The following is a 26999-nucleotide window of genomic DNA, read 5'->3' as shown; positions in this document are numbered from 1 at the left end:
TAAAGCAAAATAATATCTTTAGAAAATAAATACAAAATACATCATTATGTTCTGCTATGTTCACTTATTTATGATGTGTCTACCTCTATTTTCAATTTTGATGCATCATTTTATCCTTCAGATAAATAACTATTTTACAAATCTTTCTATATTGTACCTTTCTGAAGCAAAATAAATAAATGAGTAATGAAAAATAAATTAAACATATATGTGAAATTATAGTTGGAAAAAATTTGAGGCAAAATACATATTCATTATTTTATAAATCTGGCAGCATGGTAAATATAACAGCACTTTATGTATGGTCTTCAACTACATATCAGCATTATTGGTATTATCTACACAGTCAAAAGTCGTTAATTCGGACACCCATAATCCGGAATGATCTATAATCCGAACCTCAAAGCTAAAATCTTTCTGCGCATGTGCCGCGTTGACACATGCGCATAGGCGTTTACGCGTGCGCGCAAGACCTTTACGACTGCGCATATGCGTCAGCGCAAGCGCAGAATACGTTTTCGCGAGCGCGTTTAATGTATAACGGGCGGTATAAGCTAAAATTATCTAATTATCTATTTCAATTAATGTTGACGATTGCATTGTTCCTTAATCTTCGAATTGGATCCGGCTTATTATTTTTTGCAGACTGTAAGAGCAATTTTATAAAAGTAAGCTTGAACTTTCGATTATGTCAAATAGAATTTCCGATGCTGGAGCTCCCAAAGGATCTAGAAAACGAAAGTATCTTTCGATATCCATCAAACAAAAAACGAATTGCTACAAAAAATGGATAAAGGCATATCCTTTGTTTATCTAACCGTTCCGAAATCTGTTTATCAATTTCACGCTGCTCTGCGCGGGGGGGGGGGGGGACGTCGCGGCGCGCAATGAACTGGAAGTTGATCTGTCAGCACTATCGTTATCTGCAGGGCAGATGTTTTTATTTTATTCGGCTTATAATTTACTAAATGTAGTATTTAATCTGGATGTACTCCGTCTTTGATATGATTTAAATCAAATTCCTCATCATTATAAATATCACGAATACAAATTAAATAGTTTTCTGGTTGCAATTTTCTAATTTCGGCTATGCGTAAGGTATGCTTTACGCATGCGTGCGTTGAAAGAAATGTTTAATAAAGTAAACAAATAAATATGAAGCTTCTTTTTTTGTAAATTTTAATACCATTTAGATCATAATTGCTCATTATTTTATAAATTACGTTTTCATATTTTAAATTTTATAATTTCTGCATGCCATCTTACCAGATTTAAACTGATGATCTATAATCCGGAAAAATCGATAATCCGGGATCGCCGAAGTCCCGACAAGTCCGGATTAAAGACTTTTGACTGTATTATTTTGCTAAGTTGATTTGTTAAGTATTCATTAATTTATTACTAGCTAATTTCCAAATGTTTACTAGCTAATTTCCAAACGAGTTGTGTATTTTTTTAATCCATCTAGAATATGAAAGAAGGCAATAAAATGAACAAAAGATGGTATCAAGCTTCATCAAAACTTTTTAAACTTTATAAAATGTTATATGTAAGCATGGTCTTTAAAAAAAATCTCTAATACCAAATAATGTTAATTGCAAAATTTCCGATTTTTCTTCTTTAGACTGTTTTGCATCTGCAATAAAACTGAACAGTGGTGATGAAATTTTGTAGTAATTTATGAATAGCAATCTATATATCGCACCTTTTTTTAGTTTTATTCAAACTTGTATATGTTTTTTATTATTTTGATATTTTCTGTTTATATCATATATTTCCATTTAGGCAATCAAAAAAGCTTTTAAAATTGAAATTCTTGTTCAGTTTGTTGACTTTCATTCAATTATGAAACTTATTTCAACAAGTTCACAACACTACTTCCTCAGGGGCTCACTTTTGTGAGTATGGATGCGGCAATCCCGAGGTACCCTAGCCTTTTAGGGCTATCATCATCTTGGTGAGACGGATGTCACAATCCTGGAGCCCCTGTGATCTATCCTCTTTTGTGCCTCTTCTCCTCTGAGCTGAAACTTTTTCCCATCATTCTCCTTTGTCGTCTCCCTCTTTAGAGGTTGAGGCTCATCATGAGAAGCTGGTATAGTTTTTATTCTTAGTTTTCAAGTGGCGAGAAAACTGCCCATGTGTTTGCTGTGCATGGAGACCTATGTCTTTGGAAAGGAGAGTCCTAGTAGTTGAGGAGTGAGGTACTGTCCTCAACATGCTGCTTTGGCCTCTGCTTCAGCTAAATGGAAGGCACATTGTTGTCTTCACCGGTGTCAATTGACTGGTCACCAGTCCTTGTGTCAGTGGCTTGGGGAAGTATCTGCTTTTGGGATAGCTGACTTTGAGGCTTCAATTTGCATAGAGGTCTGGCTAGCCCTAACACAGGAATCTGTGGTCCGTCATTAGGCTCCGTGGTGAGTATGGCGGTCGTACCCGAATCTTTTTTCTATTAAACATAGCCTCAAATATTCATATGATTATGACTGATTCTAGTCCAGTCCCATGATTTTAGTCCAAGCTGGTTTGCATGGAGTTCTGCAGAAGGTGAAGTCTCCATCCTGAGCCTCAGCTTTACCTTCAAGGGTCACTGATTCTAGTTATATCCGAAGTAAAATTTTTAGATGTGTTCTTCAATCAAAAGCTAACCTTCCTTCCACATGTTCAGTATTTGAGGAAGAAGTGTTTGAAGATATTAAATATTTTAAAAGTCCTGGGGCACAGAATATGGTTTATTGCTCCATATCTATAGAGCACTTGTCGGCTCAAGATCGGACTATAGCTCATTTGTCTATGGATCAGAAAGGTCTTCAGTTTTATTGAAACTAGATCCCATTCACTATCAAGCTCAACAGATTATGTTCTGGAATCTTTAGAATATCTCCTGTCCAGAGTGTATATGAGTCACTCAGAAGCCAATGCGGTTAAGTCCAGAAAACAAAAATTGAGAAAATTAATGTTTTTAATACATTAATTTTTAAAATTCATGGTTTATTAATTTGATCAGAAAAGTATATAAAGTCTTTTTTCTAAGTGTAAACTTGGCAAAAAAAAACAAGATATATACAGCATGTATAAATAAAAACTTAAGTATTTATTGGAACAATGACAGCCTCTTAAAAATTTTAGGGCTTATATCTTTTGGCAGATGAAAAAGATAAGAAATTTCCCTTAACATTTCCTATTTCCCTTGACTTTTTTGATCAGTCCGAGATTTTACATTTATTAAAGAAAATTTATTTAATATTTTTGATAACGCAATAATTTTCACAAACACATCAATGTAATATTTTTATGTTTCAACCAAAGTTTAGATATTTCAAATTAAAAGAAAGCACGTACATAAAACTCAAACCATTCGAAATAGTAGAAGTAACAGTTACAGTTACTATGAATTTGTTCTTTTTCAGTGTTGCCAACAAATATCGAAAGAAGAAGGATAATTTATTTTTTATTTCAAAGTTTATCTAAAAAATATTGAAAAAATGGTGGACTTACAATGGCTTCTGAAATTATTATACAATATATTCAAAAGCTATAAAAATGGCTGTCTGACCTAGAAAAAAGGAAGCAACGAGTAAATCATTTAATAACTAAGAAGAATATTATTTACTTCATCAAAATTTACAAAAATCAGAAAATATAAAAAATTGAACTTAACCATATTGGCTTCTGAGCAACTCATATATTTATTGTTATGAACTAACCTTCAATTAAGATGTGAGCATTTGTGTCTCTAGTGTTATTTCAACATTATATCGCAAGCTGACCATCCTTGTCAGATTCTTTTGCTTGATGACATGTGTGACTGCTTATTTGGCTCACAACCATCTCGTATGCCTTCCTTCTCTGTAAGGGCTTGCTCTCTAATAAGAAAATATTGCATGGACGATGTGGATATCCAGCCAGTGAAATATTTTAAGATCCCTCCTTGGAAGTATACTCAGATTCGGCTTCTGCATGTCCTCCAACATCTTGAAAAATGCAACATAGATCATGTATGTACATGTTCACTAGATCATGTATAAACAATTTTTTTTTAGCACAGAGATGAGTACAGCAGTTATATGCCATTTACATAGATGGATCAAAAGCAGCGAATCAAGTTGGAGCAGCCTTTGTGATTGGAAACCATGCAGAGGGTCAGCGCTTACATGAGGCATGCTCTGTGCTTACTTCAGAATTAACTGCTTTGTATTATGCACTTTCTTTTAATATCTAGACAGTGCCAGAAAATATTAATTATTTGTACTGACTCATTTAGTGTGCTAAAAGCTCTAGAAGCAATTTAAGGTGCTCGGAATCCATTAATTGATGAAATTCAAAGTATAAATCTGAATTTGAGAAGTCGAGGATATTAGATTCTGTACTATGAGGTCCCTGAACATGTGGGCATACAGAGAAATGAGCTGGTAGGTATTACTGCAAAGTCTGTTGAGAGATGGTCATGCCGGCTTGAATCCTATTGAAATATTAGGAAAGTCATCAAGCAGAGAATCCTCAATGAATGACAACTCTTCTGGAATAATCAGCTTACTAATAAGTTGAGAAATGTAAAATCTCAAGCAGAGTATTGGAAGGCCACTAGAAACCAGAAGGATGAATTAATTTTAACCTGTCTTAGAATTGGTCATTCTCGAATTATGCACAATTACTTGTTAAAAGCTGAGAATGAACCTATTTCTGCGCATTGTAATGCTGTTCTCTCTCTACATCACTTTGTAGCAGAATGTCCATATTTTAACAGGTTTCGACTCAAGTATTTTAATGACTGTGACTTGCCTCTTGACTCCATAATCGGGAAGGAGGCCAATACTAATTTATTTGACTACTTGAAAGTGACAGGTCTTTATCATTTAATTTGATTTTCTTTTCATGTTGCACATTGGTATTTGATGTTGCGTATTTTAATGTATATCATGCAGTAGGATTTTACTCCTGTTTTATATCTTTTATCATTATCTGAATTTTATTGTACATCTCAGCTTTCATTATTTTATCATTTCTGTTCATTTTATAGTGTGCTGTTGTTTTAAACATATATTTATCCAATACATAAGTTTGTCAATTATTTGTGTGGGAAAGTATAAAACTTTTATTCGCCGCATATAACCTTTCAGGTTTTGTGCCAGAAACCTGCCATTACATCGCAATAGTACATATTACTTTTATGTAGGGAAATATATATTTTTAATGGTTATCTTTTCTGATATTTGACTGTAGTTTCAAATTTCCAACTTGTGGGGCTGAAAATTCTATTTTGTACCTCCCCCTCATTCCAGTTTAATTATTTACACAGACACATATGTATATCCAGACTTCTGAACCACCAGTAGAAAACATATTTCTTCCTCTCACAAAGTATAGATATAGAAAAAGTAATAACTCAAGAAAAATTGAAGCGTGTGCAAAAGCATTTTTTCTCCTATTTTTGAATTGATTTTTACATGGCACTTTAAAATATCGCTTTGTTAGATAATTACACTGTGGTCAAAGACAATGCATTCATTAATGATGTATTGATGTTTTCATGACCACATTTTTAGCCCTTAAATGGTTGAGGGGGGTAGTATTTTTCTATATGGTCATCAATAAGTGAAGCCCTAGATGTATTTGTTTGGAGTGGGATGTTCTTCATACTTTTTTTTTTTGCATAGCAATAGATGAGGAAGAAGGATTCCTAGTGAACTTAAGTTCAATTAATGTAGCGAATTGCACTGTTCCTTAACTTTCTAATTTGATCAAGCTTGCCATCTTTAACTGGCTCATCAAAACTAATATTTAAATTTTCAGTTATGTTGAAAAGAGTTTCTAATTCTGGAGCTGCAGCAGAAACTGCAGATTGAAAGCATATTTCATTGCCAGTCAAGCAAAAAGTGGAATTGTTATTAAAAAAAGTACTGTTGTGTTATTGGAACCAGATGAAGAATATTATGTATGTATGTATGCATGTATGGATGGATGTGTTCATGTATGCATGTATATATGTGAGTACGAGTATATGTATGTAAGTACAAATATATGTATGTGTATACATATACACATACATTTCTGAGTTCGGTCCCGATAACAGAACAGTACCAATAAAAAAAAAAAAAAAAAAAAAGAAAAGAAAAAAACTAGATACAGGCATATCTGTCTAAAAAAATAAATGATTAATTGAACAAAAAAAAAAAGGAACTTTTTAAGAAAATCACCAGAACATCAAACAGAAAAATCATTTGTTATGCTCAATCATGATAAAATTATTTTCGAATGAGTGAGACAATATCACAGTGAGGACATATCATTGATGGGTCCAATGTTAATGGCTCAAACCAAAATATTTCATGGGGAAATGGACTTGAAAACTGACTGTGCGTACTCAGGTTGGTTAATCAAATTAAAAATAAAAAGCAGTTAAAAAGTTAAGTGAAAAAGCATCAGCTGATACTGAAGCAGCTGAACAATTTGCAGATGAGTTCATCAAACCCAGTAAAAAGTCCAAAATTATAGCACTTACAAAAGTAATTTTTTCTAGCTATATGTGTGTTAAAATACCTTGGTGATATTTATGGAAAAGACCTCAACATGTGTAAGACTAGAGATTTTAGTTTATGTGAATGTTGCAGAAATGTACTAATGTTAACTACTGTTCCAAAAAATCCCTGTGCACCTTGACATTTCTATATTAATGGTCAACCTAAGTTGAGAACACTGGATGCAGTAGAAAGTGTATGCGTCTGGCATAAAATATAGTTCTATCACTTCAAGTTGTCATATTATAGAAATTATGCTATAAAATATAAATATTGTTAAGAAAAGAGAACAGAATGAAAAATAGATTACATTACATCAAGCCTTTTATTTAAAAATTTGCTAATATCATGTCAGTCATCTGATGACCAGTAGAAAGACATCCCCTTTTTTGGGATAGGGGAAACTGTAAATTCCACCAACCCCAACCTCACCCCAATCTCGACGAGAAGAGATTTTGAAGCATTTATGCATGCATTGACCAGAAAGAGAAGAAATAACTGCAATGGCATCTGCTTCATCTTTGACATAGGTATATGATTTTAAAACATTCTAAGGCTGAAAAACCACTATGCAGCTCCGCTAAGATTATTGTTATGAATGCTTTTGTCAAATTATGAGAGGATTTTCTTAATAAGTCTGGTGATGAAATTGTTACATTTGCTGCTGATTTGACTGCTGTTTCTGTGACAAGCATCAATTGCATGAAATCCAACCTGAAAGCAAATGGTGGATTTTCGACTGCAGCGAATGACCTCTGAAGGTCGGTACACGCAAACCCGAATCAAATGAACTGACTTTAGCAACAATACGAAGAAAATTTCACCGTTTTTTTTTATAGAATAAGCCATGAAAAGGTTGTTCTAGCTTTATACGTGTTCTCAGGTTAGATTTTCGTGAGATATATCATGATAATATTGTGCAATTGAGGTGCACTGGTTCGTGTTGTTGCTGGCATTGTATTTTTCTGGTTGGTATTTTTCTGTTTTCAGGATCAGATGCAGAAATGTAAAAAAAAAATAAAGATTGAGCTTTTTATTTTATATTTTTATTCCCTTAAGGCCATAAATACTTTATTATTTCAAAAAGGTTTCATTTTTTTTTTTTTAAATTTCATATTTTCTATGTGTCATTTTACTAGATGGATGATCTAAAATCCAGAATTGCTAAATAATTGTTTATTATTTGTGCTTATAATATACTGAATAACTTTGGGTCAGTTTCTGTGCTCATTGGTGTTTAGGTATATAGTGGATTGTTTGAAATATTTATAGTATATGAATTTAAAATTATTTCTTTTATTTAATAACACAGTTTGTTCATATATATATATATATATATATATATATTCCCCTCTTATCTTTTAGCTCTAATTTAACAAGCTGTGATGTGTTGTACTACACTGTTGGTGCATGTAAGAGTGTGGTGCCTTATCATCCCTGTGGCGTTTATAAGCCAGATACTTCAGTAAGTATATCTGAGTAACATTCGTAATTTAAGCTGTTTACTCAGTAAATTTGGTTAGCCTCTTATTTCTATTACTGCGGCAAAATATTCATCTAAAAATTTTTTATATATAGTTTAGTCTAAGTATCTCATGTTTTACAAAATGCTTTTCATATAAAAAAATTATAAATAATTCTGCGCAATCCAAGAGAAATAAATGTGGGTAATTTTTCTTATATATCTACTTATTTTAATAACATGTTTTTCATCTGTTCAACATTCTGACATATGAATAACCAATCAATTTCCTGTTGCAGTCAAATTACTGCTAATTTTTCCAGTTATTTTCTTTCTTTATAATGCATACAAACAATAAATGCAAGAACGCTACAAAGAAGTTTTAGGAGATAAAATTATTCCAATTTTTTTAGAAGTTTTTTTAGGGAATTAGATTAAATTACTTTAATGACAAACTGTATTAAAAAGGGTCGTTATCTGCATTGGTATTGAAGTGAAATGAAAAGAGAAACACTTGTAGAATTCCCCTATCCGAATTAAGTGTGCATTTTATTCTTGGTATATAGTTCATTACAATAAAATAAAAAGTTTCAAGTTAAAAAAAAAAAAAAAAAAGTTTTAAGTGTAGTAGTATATTAAATTTAGTTTTTATCTTTTTAACTTTAAATCAAATTGAACAATTACTTTATTTGGCTTTTGAAGAATTTATTAGACCAAAATATAGCCCCACTGTATAATCAGCCTGAATTAATTATATTGGAATTACTTAATCATAAGCATTGTGAAATTTGTTTTCTAAATTTATGGTATAGTTGATTTATTATTTTAAAGGATCAGATGAGTTTTCTATACCAGTCTGTAGTATTGTCATATAATGTACGAGGGGTGATCCAAAAAAAAGTTTACAAGGCAAATGAAAAAGTATTTATTAACAATAGAAACAAGATACAAATGGGAATCAAGAGACACATCTGGCCTTCACTTTTCCACATAGTCGCCAAACCTGTTTAGGCATTTGTCAGAACGTTCGACCAACTTGTGTATCCTGTCTTGGTAGTAATCAGGGCCCTGCTCGTTGAGCCATTTCTCGGCAGCTGTTTTCACTGCATCGTCTGAGGTGAACAGTGTTCCGGATAAGTATCGCTTTAACACCGGAAAAATGAAATAGTCACTTGGAGCCAAATCGGGGCTGTTTGGGGGGGTGATTCCAGACATCCCACTTGAACCTTTGCAGCAATTCCTGAGTCTGGCGAGCTGTATGGGGCCTGGCATTGTCATGCAGAAAAATGACGCCTTTGCTCAGTAATCCAGGCCGTTTGCGTCGGATGGCTTTACGCAATTTCGTTAAGGTGGCACAATAACGATCAGCCTTAATGGTATGGCCACGTTCCAAATATTCGATTAGGATAACACCAGTCGTATCCCAGAAAATGGTTGCCATCACTTTACCGGCAGAGACCTTAAACTTCTTCCTAGTCGGTGATCCAGCGTGTTTCCACTTCATCATGGCTCTTTTGGATGTGGGGGTGAAGTGATGAAGCCATGTTTCATCACCGGTAACAATGCGATCAATGAAGTGTTTGCCGTCTGAATGGTATCGCTGAAGAAATGTGAGAGTACACATCATTCGAGTGGCCTTATGCTCCGCGGACAACGCACATGGAACCCAGCGGGCACAAACTTTGGAATATTGCAACTCATCGGTTACGATACGCTGAAGGTTACCATAACGCAGGTCCAACTCTGAGGCAATATCACGCACAGTTACTCATTGATCCCTTTGGATGATTTCTTCAACACGTGCCGTGTTGATATCTGTCCTTGAAGAACTTGGGCGGCCGCTCGCTTCGATATTGCGGTTTTCCACATGCTCCCTGCCCGCTTGATAAGAATGACACCATTTCGCTACCTGTTGTCTACTCATTGCTTTGTCCCCGTATACCTCAACGATTTGTCTGCGAATTTCGGATGCGGCCACATTCTTGGTCCATAAGAATCGAATTACGGCTCGCACCTCTATGCGAGACCACTTTTCTAGACGTCATGCCATTACCATTGGTCTTAAGTGTCTGCGTACTGACGCTACTTACTCGTAGAACCTACTTACTTGTAGTGAAGGAAGTAGTTTCTGAAACTACAGTAACAAAACATGTAAAATATTTAGGCAAAAGCTGTTAATGAGAATGAATGAAAAAAAATGGCTGTTCTGTAATATTTGTGTATTTTTCCTCATTTTTATGTTAATTTTTTTCTGAAGAAATTAAGTTGGAAAAGTCATGCAAAAAATTTACTTTTCGAAGGACAAGTAAGAACACTGGAAAGTAATCATGGGTAAATTGCAGATATTTATTACAAAAATATTTCTCTGAATGAAACTTACATTTTGTTAAAAATATATAGTAATATTAGCATTATATTATCTAATAAGGTAGCTCCATTTCTGTTTACTTGTACCTTGAATCTTACCCATTCTTACTGTCATCTCTACTACTCCTCAGGCTTTGAATTGTCCATAAATAATTAAAGAAGGTGTGAAGCAGACTCGTTGAAATTGTAGATTAATGTCAATTAGTGTTTTCTTCATTTTTGGGTCGAGTCATGGATTAGGCTGGCATAAAGTTCAGCAATTAAAAGGGAAGGTTTCGACGTGACCTTCACTTCTGGTGTAGGAGGGTGTGTCTTTGATAGTAAGGCGAAAACAATCACTATGTGGACAAATTCATTTTTTCAATTAGGAGAGCTTGTTGTCTGAACGCTTTCAAGAAGAAGAATATTAAATGAATATTTTTTTTATTTTTCGGAATCTGGCACTAAAAAGCTATAGGGAGAAATACACAAAGAAATATGGTTCATAAATTAAATAAATTTAATGAAGTTTTAAATGTTTAAGTAGGTTTGAAAATTGGAAATAGGATGTGTAGAGACATTCAGTTTCCCATCTTTTTTATGTTACTTGATTTTCAATGACTGTATCTACATTGATCATTAATTTCATTTATGTGTTTTTTTTTAATTATTTAATTTTTTATATATATTACTTTTAGAATCATTGCATAAATTTGAACTTCTTGTATTTATTAGGTTAATAAGCTATTACTTTTCACGATAAATTTGTTTATTCTTTAGAAAAAATGTATTGATAATGAAGGAACACTTTATGAAGTTGATTTCAAAGCTAGTGGGGAAGAACAGCGATGCATGTTGATGCAGGAGGGAAAACAGGAAGTAAGATTACAATTATTATGCCCATTTAAAAAATATATTGAATGGTTTTTGTATATGCAAGGTTTAACTTTTCTTATAGTCCCTACAGAACAGAAAAAGAGAGTTAATAAAATGTTTATTATGCACTAGTAAGTTAACTACAAAAAAATTTGATTTTTGCAAGAAACACTTGTTGAGATATTTGTTATTAAAGTTTGATGAGAGTCAATTAAAATAATATTGAGTGTTGTTTCACTCACAGCAAAACTTATAATATCCAAAATTGTTTAATTTTGTAACTGCTCGTTAAATTTTAGAAATATTTAGAGTAGGTTGAAAATGTGCATAGGGAAGTGATGCAAGTCAGTGAATTCTTTCTTTTATATTTACTTAAATTTTGTATTAATTAAAGGCTTGGAATATTTTGCATTCTTCAGGTTTTCTGCATATATTAGAGGTAACTGAGTTATGTTATTTAAGTTTTAATTAATTTGTTTAAATGAAAATTAGCATCACTAAACATGAAATTTAAATCTAAAATTTTTTCTTTTGAGAATTCAATTATTATAAGTTATTTTCCTTTAACTTAAATTGACACTTATTTTGCTTATGTCAGTGTCAAATGCATTACAGATGTTCATATTTTTAACTGGGAACTAAAAATTTTACCAGTATGTTCTAAAAATATTGCTCTATGGGGGGGAATCTTTTTTTTGGGGGGGGGTACGTGTGATAAACATTTTTGTTAATTCTTCTTAATTTATGTAAAAAATTCACAATATTCTCCTCAGCTTTTTGAAGAGTTTTTGTTTATTTAGAACAGTAGTCTTAAACTGGCTGCCTGTGTGCTGTATGCACCCCCTTCCCAAAGCATTTTATGCAGTTCATGAAAACGTCTCAATTGCATATTTGCAGCCAATACAGTGTTGCAAAGATTTCAAAATTTTAATTATTTGAAGCCCGAATTTCCATCATTTCCATTTCTGTAAAAAATGAATGTAAATAATAAATGGAGATAATTTAAAGTGGAACCTTATTCAGAGGTATAAAAATACAGATTTTATAACCTTTTATGTGTATATGTCAAAAAATAAATAAGTGTAACTACGAATTTTTGTGCTAAGAATAATCACATTGTTCAGGAATCTTTATATATATAAGCGGTTAAAGTGTGTGTCGCCGATAGTTTATTGTTGCCACTCGGAAAAATGAGCGCGGAAGTTAATGTTTCCGCAGTTTTTAATTAAGATCTCGACAGATTAAAGTCGTACGAAGATGAGAACGGTATTGACAGGTTCGGAGAATTTTTTGGAATCCGTGGATATGCGTTTCGAATTTCAACTCTGAACCGTTCCGTAGATATTCGAGAAAAAGAATTTGCCATGTAGCCAAATCCCTGTAATATGGAAAACACAAGAAAGAAAGTGGAAAATGTAGAGAAACCGTAGGGGGAAATTAGTTTTTAATTAATATCCAGGCTAATTAAAGTCCCAAGAAGACGCGAATGGTCAAAATGGCGTGCCATGGACCTGTGGAATCCAATGGTGTGCTTTGCTAAGCCCGGGAGCCAGCCGTTTCGGAGGAGAGGATGTTAATTCACCCCATATATATATGCGGCTTAAGTGTCTGTTTGTTGCCCATAGTTTATTGGTTGCTTGCGTAACTGTACTAGCCAATGGGGTGAAGTTGCCATGGCACAGGGTTGCCGTTTCAATTGAGACGGAGACAATTTCCTGTAAAACTTGCCTTTGCTATGACCATCCATAAGTTTCAGGGCATTTTTTTACCTGAGCCTACATTTGGACACGGTCAACTTTATGTTGCCTGTTCAAGAGTTTGGGCAAGAACGGAAGTAAAATTAAAAATAATTGATGGTCGTCTGCAAGGCGAGCTTAAAAATGATGGAAAGATCTACACAAGAAATGTTACGTACAAAGAAATTTTTGATATATGAATTAACATTTCATTATTTAAATCACCTTTATTGATTGAGCTAGCGGTGGACTTTTAAGAAATGTACCGCCAATGGTTTCCTTCATTGCACTCTACTTTAAGCAATTAAGCAAGTAGAAGGACGAAACCCCGTGGCGCAGTAAGCAAAGGGGGCATCCTCACCGCCTGCTCTGGGTAATTCAGATTAAATTAGCAGACACCTTTGCACAAATCATTTTAATTACAATTTATAATATCTAGAACAGTGGTCATTTCATATGACCGCCAGGCTTTCTAGTACATTAATAGGTGAATAGTCTTTCTCATGGTTGAAATTTAATAAGAAACCAATTGATCAATGAGCATCTGTAATCCCCAATGAAGATAATTTCTAGTATTACTCTTGAAGGCTGAAAATTTTGTCAGAATCAATAGTCAGACTGTAGTAAGAGATGACCCCCCGGGGAAAGCGATTAGAAATATGATTATTTGTATGCGATTGAAATGCGATATTATCGTGCAAAATTGATATAATTCTGAATATTTTGTTTCACTTCTTTTTTCGTGCTTTCCCAATGCTCAGGTACCTTGGCGAGGTCGGGGGGCTCCCTCTCCAAGGAGGGTCGAAAGCCTGAGCAAAAGTGCCTACTACTTACTGACTTGGTGTGAACCCCAGGGTACCAGGTCGGTCTACAGACCTAGTGCATATTATTTTGTTAAGTGTTGAATAACTCTACTTACATTACAATGAGTTCTAAAGGCATTCTCAAAGAAGGACAGGCATATATTGCCACCTTAGAGACAATATTGACAAATAAAGCTTCTGGCATAAACAAGGCAGTAGCTGCTGATATTCGACATCAATTTCAATTGATGTTCAACCTTCTAACTGAGTAGTGTGTCGAGATGGCACACATGGAAGGACAAATACAACAAACGACAAGCATTAAAGACTTATGCGGACGTACTTAAACGTCCAGCCCGTGACCGATCCAAAACACAGAGAAAACCAGACAAACAACATGTCACTATATTATACCCCACAAATGAAGGGGATAAACCAGACAATATCAGAAAGAAGCTCTTAAAAACTATTGATCCCACAAAGCTCCACATTGGAGTGAAAAGACTTAAAAATGTGGCAAAAGGTGGTCTCTTAATAGAGACTAATAAAGCGGAAGATATAGAGACGCTAGAAAATGAAATAAATACTGTTCCAGAACTTAAAAAGGACTTACAAATTGTACGTCCTACACGTAGACTACCCAAAATCATAATATATGACATTCCAAAGGATTTGACTAAGGAAGAACTTAAGGAAACTATCTTAGCTCAAAACGAAGGCATCGACGGTGATGGCCTACAAATTAAATTTTCTATCAAGCATAAGAATGGAAATCATTGGGTTTCAAAACCTCACCGGAGGTTTTCAAACAATTAAGTAAGTTACGCAAATTGTGCGTTAATTGGGAACGTTTTAATTTACGAGAATATATCAGACCAACGCAGTGTTTTAAATGCTGCCAATACCGACATATTTCTAAACAATGCCAAACAGAAGAGGCATGTGGACATTGTGGAGAAGTGGGACATTCCCACAAAAATTGTGATAATAACTACCAACAATGTATTAATTGTGCAAAAAGGAATGTGAATAGTGATAAACACCTAGACGAGCAGCACTCAAGTTTTTCAAAAGACTGTCCTAGCAGACAGCTAGAAATTGAAGATCTTTGAAGGAAAATCAATTATGGCTAGAGAACCTATTCAAAGTATAAAAGCGTTGCAAATCAATTTAGCAAGATCACATGTAGCAACCGCACAACTAAAAACTTGTATTTTTGACTACGACTTGATTTTTATTCAAGAACCATACTGTATTAATGACAAGCCGTCTGGCTTTCCGACTCTAACCAGAGTCATCTTTTCTCCAAATGAACGTCCCAAAACAGCCACAGTAGTGGTTAATCCACGACTTACGGTTCTGAATACTTACGCTTCTTCTACTTTAAATGTTATTACATTAAAGATTGAAAACAGGACAATAACCATTTTCAATTGTTATAGTCAACCTATAACGGACTTAACAGATTTAACTAATCTGTTAAACTTAGCTGAACGTTTCTTTGATGATCAACATGATCTTCTTCTCCTTGGCGACTTAAATGCGAAAAGTGAGCTCTGGGGCTCCCCTTTTGAGGATCCCAGAGGACGCACACTTAGAGAATTTTTAACAATGCATAGACTGGTTGTTGAGAACGATCCGGATGGTCCCCCCACTTATAACTGCACAAGGGGGAAGAGCTGGATTGATATTACAGCTTCCAGATCAACTTATTCTACGTCTTTCATTCATAATTGGAAAGTTATGGATTGTATCACTTTAAGTGATCATTGTTATATCTCTTTCGAAATTATGTATCAGCATCCTAGCTCAACTCAAAGAGTTAAATATAAACTTTCACAAATGGACTGGCTATTACTCAAGGCAAAAATTGGTCGCTTCTTTGGTTCAATGGAATCCCACTTGCCTAACGATACAGTTGATCTTAATCAACTTATAATTAAGTGGACTCAGAAAATCCAGGAATACTGTGACTTGGCAACCCATGCCAAGGGAAAATATGTTAAAACTCAACACAAAGGGGTCCCTTGGTGGACTCCGGAACTCTCAATCTTACGAAAAAGAATCCTCGCTTTGCGAAAGCGTTATCAAAAATGTTCACATGATGATGAATTAAGAGCACATTATAAGCAAGTCTATAAAAAGGACCTTGCTCTCTATAAAAGACAGCTTATGCAAACCAAAAGAACAACCTGGAAAAGATATCTGGAGCGTCTAAGTCCTAGTTCACCCTTCGGGGTACACTATGACATTGCTAAGGGGACTATGCAATCCCCACTACAATTGAAAGCGTTACTCAAACCAGATAAAACTAAGACTTCTACAATAGAAGAAACTATACGTTTCTTAATGGATTACCACTTTCCCAAAGATTTAATCAGTGAAGACACGGAGCTACATACGACAATCCGTAATAACTTAAGGATTCCGTATAATTCAATAAACAATGTTCCGTTTACAATTCCAGAAGTGGAAAATGCTATCAAATCCCTCAATCCAGGCAAAGCACCTGGAATGGACAATATACCTAAAGAAATTATAGCTGAAGTTTTTTACGCTAATCCGCCATTACAAGTAGCGTTATTGAATGAACTCTTCCGTAGAGGAATATTTCCCAACTGCTGGAAGACAGCGAAATTAGTACTATTCTCAAAAGAAGGAAAAAATGGTGAGCTTCCTGATGCTTACCGCCCTATCTGCTTGCTTAACGCATGGAGTAAAGTCTATGATAAATTAATCACAAACAGATTGACTTATTTCTTAGTATCGAATTCCAAACTAAGTGAACAACAATACGGCTTCACGGCGGGAAAATGTTCCGCGGATGCCATTAAGGACATAGTCTCACAAATAGAAGCAAACCGACGTAATAATAATTACACCAATGTTATCTCTTTGGATATAAAGAGTGCATTTAACAATATCTGGTGGCCGTTTCTCTTACAGGAACTCCGCAATCTGGGATGTCCTCTAAATATTTATAAAGTTATTGAAAGTTTATTGGATAATAGACATATCATTTATGAAATAAATAATGTTCAATACTCCATAAAACAAGAAAAAGGATGTGTACAAGGATCCAACTCTGGACCACTATTCTGGAATATAGTGATGAATACAGCTTTAAAACTTGAATTACACGAGGGAATCCACATCCAAGCTTATGCGGATGATGTTTTACTCCTAGTAACAGGATCTACGCATATGCAAATTCAAACCAAGGCAAAGTTGGCGCTTCAAAAACTATCAGAATGGGCACTCAAGTGCAAACTTCAATTTTCTCCAGAAAAGTCAAAGTCTATGTTTATAGCGATCAAAAAGCGTGGTGCAGCCTATTCAGCACCAACCATAAAGATGAATGATTATACCATTAAACGACAAAAATCTATTCAATATCTTGGAATAGTTATCGATGAATGCCTTACCTGGCTATCTCATCTAGATTATATTAAATCTAAAGTTTGTAAAATAATGAACAATCTACTTAGATTACCTGGGATGCCCAAACCAGTATTGAAAGAACTTTATAAACGTGCAATAGAGTGTACTATAGTATACATATGTCCTGCTTGGTGGTACCCACCTACGGTAAAAATGCGAAACAAAACAAATTCTATACAACGTATAGCACTTCTAGCAATGACCAAAAGTTATAAGACTGCCCCTACTGCAGCTCTACAAGTGATTGCTGGAATAATGCCGCTTGATCTTAAATTGGATATGGAAAGCATCATCCAATGTACCAAACGAGGATGGACTGACTTTAAATATGAGGACTTAGAAGTTTCAAGAGATCAGATTGAATTTCCAGTACAAAAATGGCATTCTTATCCAGCTCATATTCAAGTCTTCGGATGGGACAACAAGCCTCCAATCAATAAAGGATTGGAAATCTATACGGACGGCTCAAAGAGTGAAGACGGTACTGGAGCAGGTTTCTGTTCCTTCACGAATGGAGTTTGTCAAGATCAATTTATGTTTAAACTAGATAAGACTAATACAGTCTATCAAGCCGAAACTTTAACATTAAAGTCGGCATTACTATGGTTAAAATCACACCACAGTTCGGCGCATATCTATTCGGATAGCCAAGCTGTTTTAAAGTCTATTCATAAATACAATATTTTTAATCAGAACATTATCGCCATCAAGAAACTACTGGCTTTTACAAAAGCAAAGCTTCATTGGATAAGAGGGCACCAAGGCACTGCCGGCAATGAAAAAGCCGACGAGCTAGCCAAACAAGGGATTTACTTGAACACATACCTAGATTGCAAGATCCCTATGAGTTATATTATCAGGACGACAAAGATGAAAGCTCTCGATCAATGGCAAAGACAATGGAATGATGAAGAAACAGGCCGACATACGTATACACTTCTACCGAATGTTTCGGAGAAACGGCATTTCAGTGATTTTTTCCCTAAATCAAGTTATCACTAATCACGGAGCCTTTCCAACTTATATTAATAGATTCAAGTTAAAGGAATCTACATGCAAGTGTCAATGTGGTAATGATTCTGCGGATGCACTCCATATGATAATAGACTGTTCCGGTGTATCAACAAAGCGCAGAGAAATCTTCAAGCAAACTATAACTTTAGAAACTCTTAAAACAACTAATCAAGAATGACAAGGGTCGATCTCTGAGATCAAGTTTTATGGAATACATATACCATAATGAATCTGAGCTATACTTATAAGTTGATTGTTATATATATATATAATATTTTTGTACCTATCTTGGAATACTCATATTATATTTAGATCGGTAATTGTAACTTTCATTGTATCATGTAATATCTTATACTTGTATTGCCATGTTATTATTCTTCTAATTATTGTATTACTTAATATTGAATTCTTTTCTTTGTTCTTCTTATTGTAAGATGTTGCATTGTATAACTCAACTTATGTTCAAAACTAATTCTTTGTAAATATAAAATGTAAGCTATGTAATGTGTTTTTCAATAAAGACGTTGACGAGGAAAACACATCTCCTAGTCAGAAGACTTCAAAATTCTAACTAGGTTTTTTCAAAATTCTAATTGGCTTTATTTATTCTTTGAGCTCTTGCTCCAAAATTGAAAAATTTTCTTGGCCTATTGGCTCTGGTGATACTTCTGCTTAAGAAGTGCGGACCAGATAATCCATTTTCATGTAGTAAGAGATGAAAAAGTTTATAATTATTTACATATAAATATATGCATTTTATTTATTCATTGAAAAGTAAGTTAATAATAAAAAAAGACTAGGTTGTAGATATTCTCAAATTTTGTCCCACTGGGTAAATTTTCTGAAAATTTTTTAAGTTCTCAGAGTTTTTTTTAGTTTAAATAAGTTATTTAATGATTAATTAAACATATTAGATTTATTTGAAAGAAATGTTAGTCTAAGAATTTAACATTTAGCTGCCAATATATTAAAATTACAAAGTGTAACCAATAAAATTCTTCTGCCGGTATGAAACTTCAGATTTCAGATAGAAAATAAATATAAATTTGAATTTTTTTACTCTGTGATATTATTAGTATTGTTTATATATGTTTGTTAAATATCTAATGTAAATGAAATTTAAATTTAAGATATTTTTTTATTTTGTTAATAAAATTTTTCATTTTGTCTATATATATATATATATATATATATATATATAAAAAAAAAAAAAAAACTTGCTAGTCAGCTATTTTTAGATTGTGCATTCATTCCACATGCATTTGTATTGATTTAGAATATAGTTTGAGAATGCAAATGTTCATTCAAAGTTTAATCTTTCTGAATTAAGTTTATTCTTCATGTTTTAACTCAGCTCATGCAAAACAGAAAGAGCTTCAATGAGAAAAATATTTATTCACCATCTCTTTTTGCAGTAGTACTGAATTTTCACCAAGTAGTTCATTCCCCAAAAAGCCACAACTCGCTATATGTTTTACTTTAAAATATGCTGTAGACACATGATTCTAGAAATACTCTTTCCCAGTACTAATTTAAATTATAGATTCCTAGTTGCAATATTTTGCAGTGATAGCAAAAATGTTCTGTTCAACATTATGTTTATTGTACATCAGATAAGTCAATAAGCGAGAAGAAAGAAATGATCGCAGGACTTTACCACATAATACTATCTGTTATCTTTAAGAGCAAAGATTCTTCAAAAAATAGTGTTTCATGAAGTATTGAGGAAAACTGTTTTCTGGTCTGATAAACAGTTAATAAATAAAACTTATTTCTGTGCACATAGCATTGTAAAGAACTTTTTTTTTCTAACCAATTATTTTTAACTTCAGAAACTTTCCTTTCTGACAGTTTTCTGCCAGAATTTACACGCTATGTTATTAAAATTGACAGTGGTTTTAAGACTTCGAGAGGAGAGTTGGTTCGAATTTATGCCCGTATTTGAAGTAGCTTTGTCCGTGAATAATTGGTGCTTAGCCACTATCTTTAGATTATATGGATATTCTAGGTTCGGCTTTACTGTGTGCAGCAGATAACGATGGAGCCAGTCATGCAGCCAAGATTACTTTATTGTACATCTTATTTTTCTGCGAAGTTAGTTAGCCACAAGTGGTGGTAGATTGTTAGCATTGAGTGAATGTATTTTCTGTTCATATTAAGTTCAAATAAAAAGGTTATTTAAACCTTCTTCTGCAGTCATCTGTTCTTCCAAGACCTAGCAAGAATTCACTGCTTAGTCTTTTCAGCTAGGGTCTACAGTATTCCAAAACATATGAGAAGACTTTACAGCATTTCAAATATCCTCATTTGAAGGTATCGGAAATAGTGAACTGAAAAATATGTAAGTTAGGCTTATTCCTGAAGAGAAAGTAAATCATTATGAAAGGCCTGCCCTGTATTTGTCCAAAACACTGCCCTGCCCTTTACAATGATAGTATAATATTTAACTTGGGCTTTTCTCTTCCCAACCTTCTTCCAGAAATTCGTATGTGTATTACTTTTGTACATATTCATGTCTATGTTGCCTGACATACCTGAGATGCACCAGTTATGGAACGGAAGCACTTTCGCAGAGAACCCGGTAAATGTAAATATCGCCAATTTTGGCGATAATAGTTCAAACCTGGTAACCCATCGGATTTAACCTATTCATTTGTTCGAAGTTTGCAACCATTCCTCTTGCGTTCATTTTGTTTAATTTTCACTGCCATTGTTCGCGTTTGCAGATTTAGTATATTATTCTTCTCTTATTTATTATTATTTTTGATAAAATTTTTTAACAACGAATAGATAGAAATATTTTCGTAGATAGATGCCGGTTCTTGGTTCGGGATGAAAGGAAGAAAATACGGCAGGAGGGGTGAATGCTAATTTGTAACATGGCTGTCCGCGTTGGTTCATAATTATTTTCAGCTCTAAGAAACATGAGGTTTCCAACCTCTAAAATAATTTGTTTTCGTAGGCCGCAAAAATGTCATCTAAAAATTATGAGAATAAATCAATTTTTATGGTGTAAAATTTTAACAAGATAATATATTGTTAATGCTTTTCTAACAATAACCTTTCAGAGGGTGGCAGGTGTGACATAAATAGATGATTAAATTGAAATAAAAAATATTATTGATTATCTAAGATGACAGAATAGTTGATGCATCATCATGGTCATCAAAATTAGCAAACCACTGCTGGTGTAAGGAATATATTGTTTTCTGTGTTAACTGGAATTTAAGACAAATTTTTTTCGTATATCACGTTTAACCGGTTAATTTCAGTATATTAATACTAATTTATTATTTTTTAATGAATTTTTATTTCCGTTATAAATGCTTATATGTCTTATGCTTAATAATATATTCTTTTCTGTGCTAACTTAAATTTAATACAAATTTATTTTCGTATATCATGTTGAACCGGTTAGTTTTACATCTACATGCTTATTATCTGTGAATTTTTACTACCATATGCTTAATATATTGTTTTGTCTGCTAACTTGAATTTACATGCACTAAAAATCACGTTTACAAAATATCACGTTTACGGCTCGGCTCATCGTCGATGAACTGCGAGCTTGGCGAGTAAAAATGCAACGGCTCCAACAGGTTCTTTCCCGAAGTGCCAACGGGTTCTCTGCGGATGAAAACCCTATGGAACAGTTATTTACAACCAGCTTGAATAAAGACTCAATGAAATATATGGAAATTGCCACCTTATAGTAATTTTGAAAGCTTCAAGTGGTCATTTGAAAGCAAAACATAGTGTTTCTATATGGGAAGTGTAAAGAACTTTGATGGCACTATTTTATGAAACACTATTAAAAAAAGCTAACAAGGTAATTGTACAGAAAACTGTTAGGATTTAAAATGTATGCATATATGTGAGACAAAAACACATATGCTACAAAAAAAAAACTGCATTTGTACTTCAACAGTTTATATTTTTTATCAATACTTGTTATTTTTTCATTCTGTCAAACAAATAGAGAAAGCCTGTATACAAATTACAGAAAAGAATTATAAATGCTAACTCTTTAACAACTATATTGTGGTTTCACAGGATGCAGTATTTTCTTACTGATTTCATGGTATCATCATTTTACAGAATGGATGCCATATAGAAATTATACAATCGACATAGTAAATATAATATGTTTAATTTAATAAAAAAATTAGTACAATATGTGTGTCTCACATATATGCATACATTTTAAATCCTAACAGTTTTCTGTACAATTACCTTGTTAGCTTTTTTTAATAGTGTTTCATAAGATAGTGCCATCAAAGTTCTTTGCACTTTCCATATAGAAACACTATGTTTTGCTTTCAAATGACCACTTCAAGCTTTCAAAATTACTATAAGGTGGCAATTTCCATATATTTCATTGAGTCTTTATTCAAGCTGGTTGTAAATATATTTTTCTGTGTAATATTATACAGCATTCAGTTTACTCATAGTACAGATAATTACACATTAGTAACTTAAGGATAACAATTGAACTAAGTATATAAATAGAAGTTTTGGAAAAAAATACAGTCAAAAGTCGTTAATTCGGACACCCATAATCCGGACCTCAAAGCTAAAAACTTTGTGCGCATGCGCCGCGTTGACACATGCGCATAGGCGTTGATGTGTGCGCGTAAGACCTTTTACGTCTGCGCATATGCGTGTGTGCAAGCACAGAATACGTTTTCGCGTGCGCGTTGTATGTATAACGGACGGTATATGCTAAAATTATCTAATTATCTATTTCAGTTAATGTTGATGATTGCGTTGTTCCTTAATTTTCGAATTAGATCCGGCTTATTATTTTTTGCAGACTGTAAGAGCAATACTATAGAAGTAAACTTGAACTTTCGATTATGTCAAATAGAATTTACGATGCTGGAGCTCCCAAAGGATCTACAAAACGAAAGTAAGTTTCGATGTCCATCAAACAAAAAGTGGAATTGCTGCAAAAATAGATAAAGACATGAAGAAGGTGACAGAGAGGTTAGTGAAAACGAAAAAATTTCGATTGACAAGTTAGTCGGTATTCTCGGCACGGTAATTACGGGACTTGAACAGCGGAACTTTGTAACTGAACAAGAAATTATGTCTGTTTATAGAATTGAAGAGAAAGTATTATCACATAAAACGAAGCAACTTAAACAACTTACATTGAAAGAAATGTTTAATAAAGTAAACAAATAAATATTAAGTTTTTTTTTTTTTTTTTTTTTTTTTTTTTTTGTATATTTTGATACCCTTTAGATCATAATTGTTCTTTATTTCATAAATTACGGTTTCATATTTTTCATTTTAGATTTTCTGCATGCCATCTTACGAGATTTAAACTGATGATCTATAATCCGGAATCGCCAAAGTCCCGACGAGTCCGGATTAACGACTTTTGACTGTATTAGACTTATGTTTTATAATTATTTTTTATTTCTTTAATCTTAGAAATATAAACAAATTTTCTGAAACTAAATCACAAATTTTAATTGCACAAAATTTCGATTTTAATTAATGTGGTTGGCTGTGCTTGATGTATTGATGAAGGTTTTTTTAATCATTGGCATAAAGTTAATTCTTAATCCACCTCATTCCCAAATATTCAACAATATTTTTATTTGGGGATATTTCTCACGGATGACTTTTAAATCCTAAAAGTTAATGTACACATGTGTTTTGAATTAGGCTCATGCTTAAACATCCTCCTTCAATGCAATCAACTTTTGTTCCATCATAATATCAAAATTAAATATATCGCAGTTCAACGAGTCCTACTGGAATATTCATATTTTCAGTGTCTTGGAAGCAAACATTAAAATCTATTTTTTTAATTTTGCAAGTAGCTTGAAAATAAATTTATATCTTCTGAAAAAGTTTTTCGCACTTCATAATTTTCCTCTTTCCCCCCTCTATTGCACTTTTTGCATAAAAAATTTGTAGATTTTAAAAATTTTTATTAATTTTAAAAATTTAAAAATTTTTATTAATTTTTAAAGCATACTAAGTAATTTTTTTTTTTTTTTTGTATTTTGTCCCTTATATTTAATTTATAGGATTTTCCCCCTAAATACTTTCTTGCTTTACTTTGTGTAACTTTATATTAATAAACAATTAACTATCAGTTTTACAATGTTAATAATTTTTATAAGCATTGGGATTTTATGCCGATCAATTGGCCATGCATATTTGGCTGTTGACCCTCAGTTCACCCCTTGATTGTCTTAGACCCCTCGGGAACCCCTATTATGGATTGTGCATTGAACATACAAATTCGAGGTATGAAGAAAATTAATTGAAAATATGGATTGTTTAAATGCCAGATGTAGAATAAATTTTCATATATTATTAGAATTTGATCTAAATTATCATGCATTGTACTTTTTACCTTCATTCTTTTATTTAATACTTAATAATTTGCTGCTTTCAGGCTGAGCCAACATGTTTAGTTATGAAGTGTAAAACATCCAATGTGTACGAAGTGCTCGTAAATTCGACATGGCTCTCTTGCCAGTACAGAGATAAGGTACATGTTGTTGTTAACACTTTTGTGCTCTTTTTTCTGTTTAAAATCTGAACAGTTTTCCATTTTATGTTATTGTAATCCGATAAAAATATATTATTTATGTTCATATATATTTTTTAGGTTGAAATAGGTAACATAACTGTATATTGCCCGCAAGATCGTAAATTTTGTCATTCTAAAGGGTCAGTTGTGAAAGCTGGAATTTGTCATCCAGGGGAAAATTTTGGTAAGTAATAAACTTTATAATGATATATAATTTTAATTCTTGTTACTCTCACATGGCCAAGGCTTATGTCCAATACCAGCAAATGTCTACTAAATGGGAATACACTGGTGTTTATTTCAACAACCCAGGAATTATCCATTAATGGGGAATGTGTGTTAAAGAGGAGTATCTGTTAGGGAAGTTACAGACATAAAGCATGTTGCTTCTTAAAATAAAATTGAATGTATTTGTGTTTGATTTCAATGGTAGATTATTTTTGATTATCTAAAATTGAGAATATTTTGCTGTTATTTACTGTCAAGAAAAAGAGTATTTTTGAAATAGAGTGTGTAATTCTTAACTTGTTAACTGGGGAATAAGCTTTCAGTAAAATCGTTTCACAATGGGGACTTTTTCCTTTGCAGTAATTTCAGCACATTGCAAGGAATAAATAAAAGAAAATCGTTTTAAAATATTTAATGATATTTGATATTAAATATTAAAATTAAACAATTTTAATCCGGAAAAACAAATTAATTGAACGAATTTAAACAATTATTTCGTATGATATTCCCTAAAGCAATGCAGCATTCACAAAGCAACACTGTAGTCAGGACACCAAAATCTCGATTCGTTAAGACCTTTGTAATAGCATAATTTGCATCTCCTCGTTACATTTACTCTTGAATAGTCGGATGGTATATAGTCTGCAAAATGTCTTTCAAAGAGTCTAGATGGTTTTGATGTCAAAGATGATCGTCCTGTACTAGTAGATGGCAACTGCGATCCGTCTCTATATTTTTCAACACCTTTTTCTACAGTTTCGATAAGGAAATAAAGCCTATCTAGGAGACCGCCATCTTTCTTGTATAAAAGATATGCATTCAAACACACCATGTCTAGTGCATGTAAAAATATCTTATAGTAATACTTTTTTACTTGGTTTCTAGCGATTTCATAAGTTTTCATTTGTCCGTCAGCAAGATCAACTCGTCCCATATTTTTGTTGTAGTCAGCGATAACTTCCGGTTTTGATATCGTTTTCCTTCGTTTTTCTATTTCTACAAATTTATTGCCGTGGATAGTACTCATTATAATAATTACATCCTTTTTGTCTTTCCACTTCATAATCATTATTTTGTCTCTGAACCTAGCAATATGTTCATCTTTTTTGAAAACACAATTTTTGATATCAGATGGTATTCCCTTTTTATTTTTTCGCATTGTTCCTACAACATCGTTTTTTTTTCTGCACATCTTCTCAGCTAGATCAGTAATAGTATACCAATTATCGAGATATAGCGTATATCCCTTATCCAACAAATCGTGGCACAATTCAAGAACAATACGATATGGTCCCTGTTCTTCTGGATAGTTCGAACCATACTGCATGTCTTTACCTGTATATATAATGAAATCACTTATGTATCCCGATTTATTTTCACATATCTTATACAATTTAACACCAAATCGACTTCTTTTCGATAGAATGTACTGTTTCCAAGACGGTCTTCCTTTCCATAGCAAAAAGACTCATCTACAGATATTTCCTTATCTGGTACGTATAACATTTTGAATTTGTTTCTCAAATAGTTCAAAATAGAATCGATTTTGTAGGTTTTTTTGTAGCACACTTTTAGATCGAAAGCATTGTTATCACTAAAATGTAAAAATTTTACTAAGAGTTGGAATCTTTTTTCTGACATAATTTTATAAAAAATGGAGTCTTCAGACTTTCTGGCTTTGTGAAATAAAGCTGATAAGAAGGTTTTCCTATTATTCCTTGCAAAGTTAGTAAAAAAATAAATACTCTCATCTCTCGGTCATTTGTGTCAACCCACGAGAGACATCTTGAACGCGGTTTCATGGAAGTATTTTTTTTTTCAAAAATCTGTCCGGCGTATTTGTTTGATTGTTCCACAATAAGTTCTACAAAATTCCCATCGATAAATTTCTCGAAATATAAAAGGCAATCCTTTTCTTCAGGTCCTTCAAATGTAAGTCTAGATTGAGATAAAAATGTGAAAGGCGATCGCAATATTCTTTCACATTTCCATTCAGCTGATGTCGGTTGAGTATTTTGG

General features: G+C 33.1%; 1 protein-coding gene across 4 annotated transcripts in view; it reads left to right on the top strand.

The window, feature by feature from the left end:
* LOC118191827 (ciliated left-right organizer metallopeptidase-like) overlaps positions 1-26999 on the top strand; it is a 111090-nt gene that overhangs the window by 67878 nt on the left and 16213 nt on the right. For all 4 annotated transcript variants that reach the window (XM_085812104.1, XM_085812103.1, XM_035362684.2 and 1 more), the window contains 4 exons: positions 7884-7983; positions 11107-11205; positions 24615-24710; positions 24831-24936. In XM_085812104.1, the coding sequence (XP_085668230.1) occupies positions 7884-7983; positions 11107-11205; positions 24615-24710; positions 24831-24936 (401 nt within the window). The remainder of the gene's footprint in view (positions 1-7883; positions 7984-11106; positions 11206-24614; positions 24711-24830; positions 24937-26999) is intronic.

This window comes from Stegodyphus dumicola, chromosome 2 (assembly GCF_044657685.1).
Source record: "Stegodyphus dumicola isolate Sdum_Otavi_A_Nest chromosome 2, ASM4465768v1".
NCBI lineage: Eukaryota > Metazoa > Arthropoda > Arachnida > Araneae > Eresidae > Stegodyphus > Stegodyphus dumicola.
This window is presented reverse-complemented; position numbering and strand designations above follow the sequence as displayed.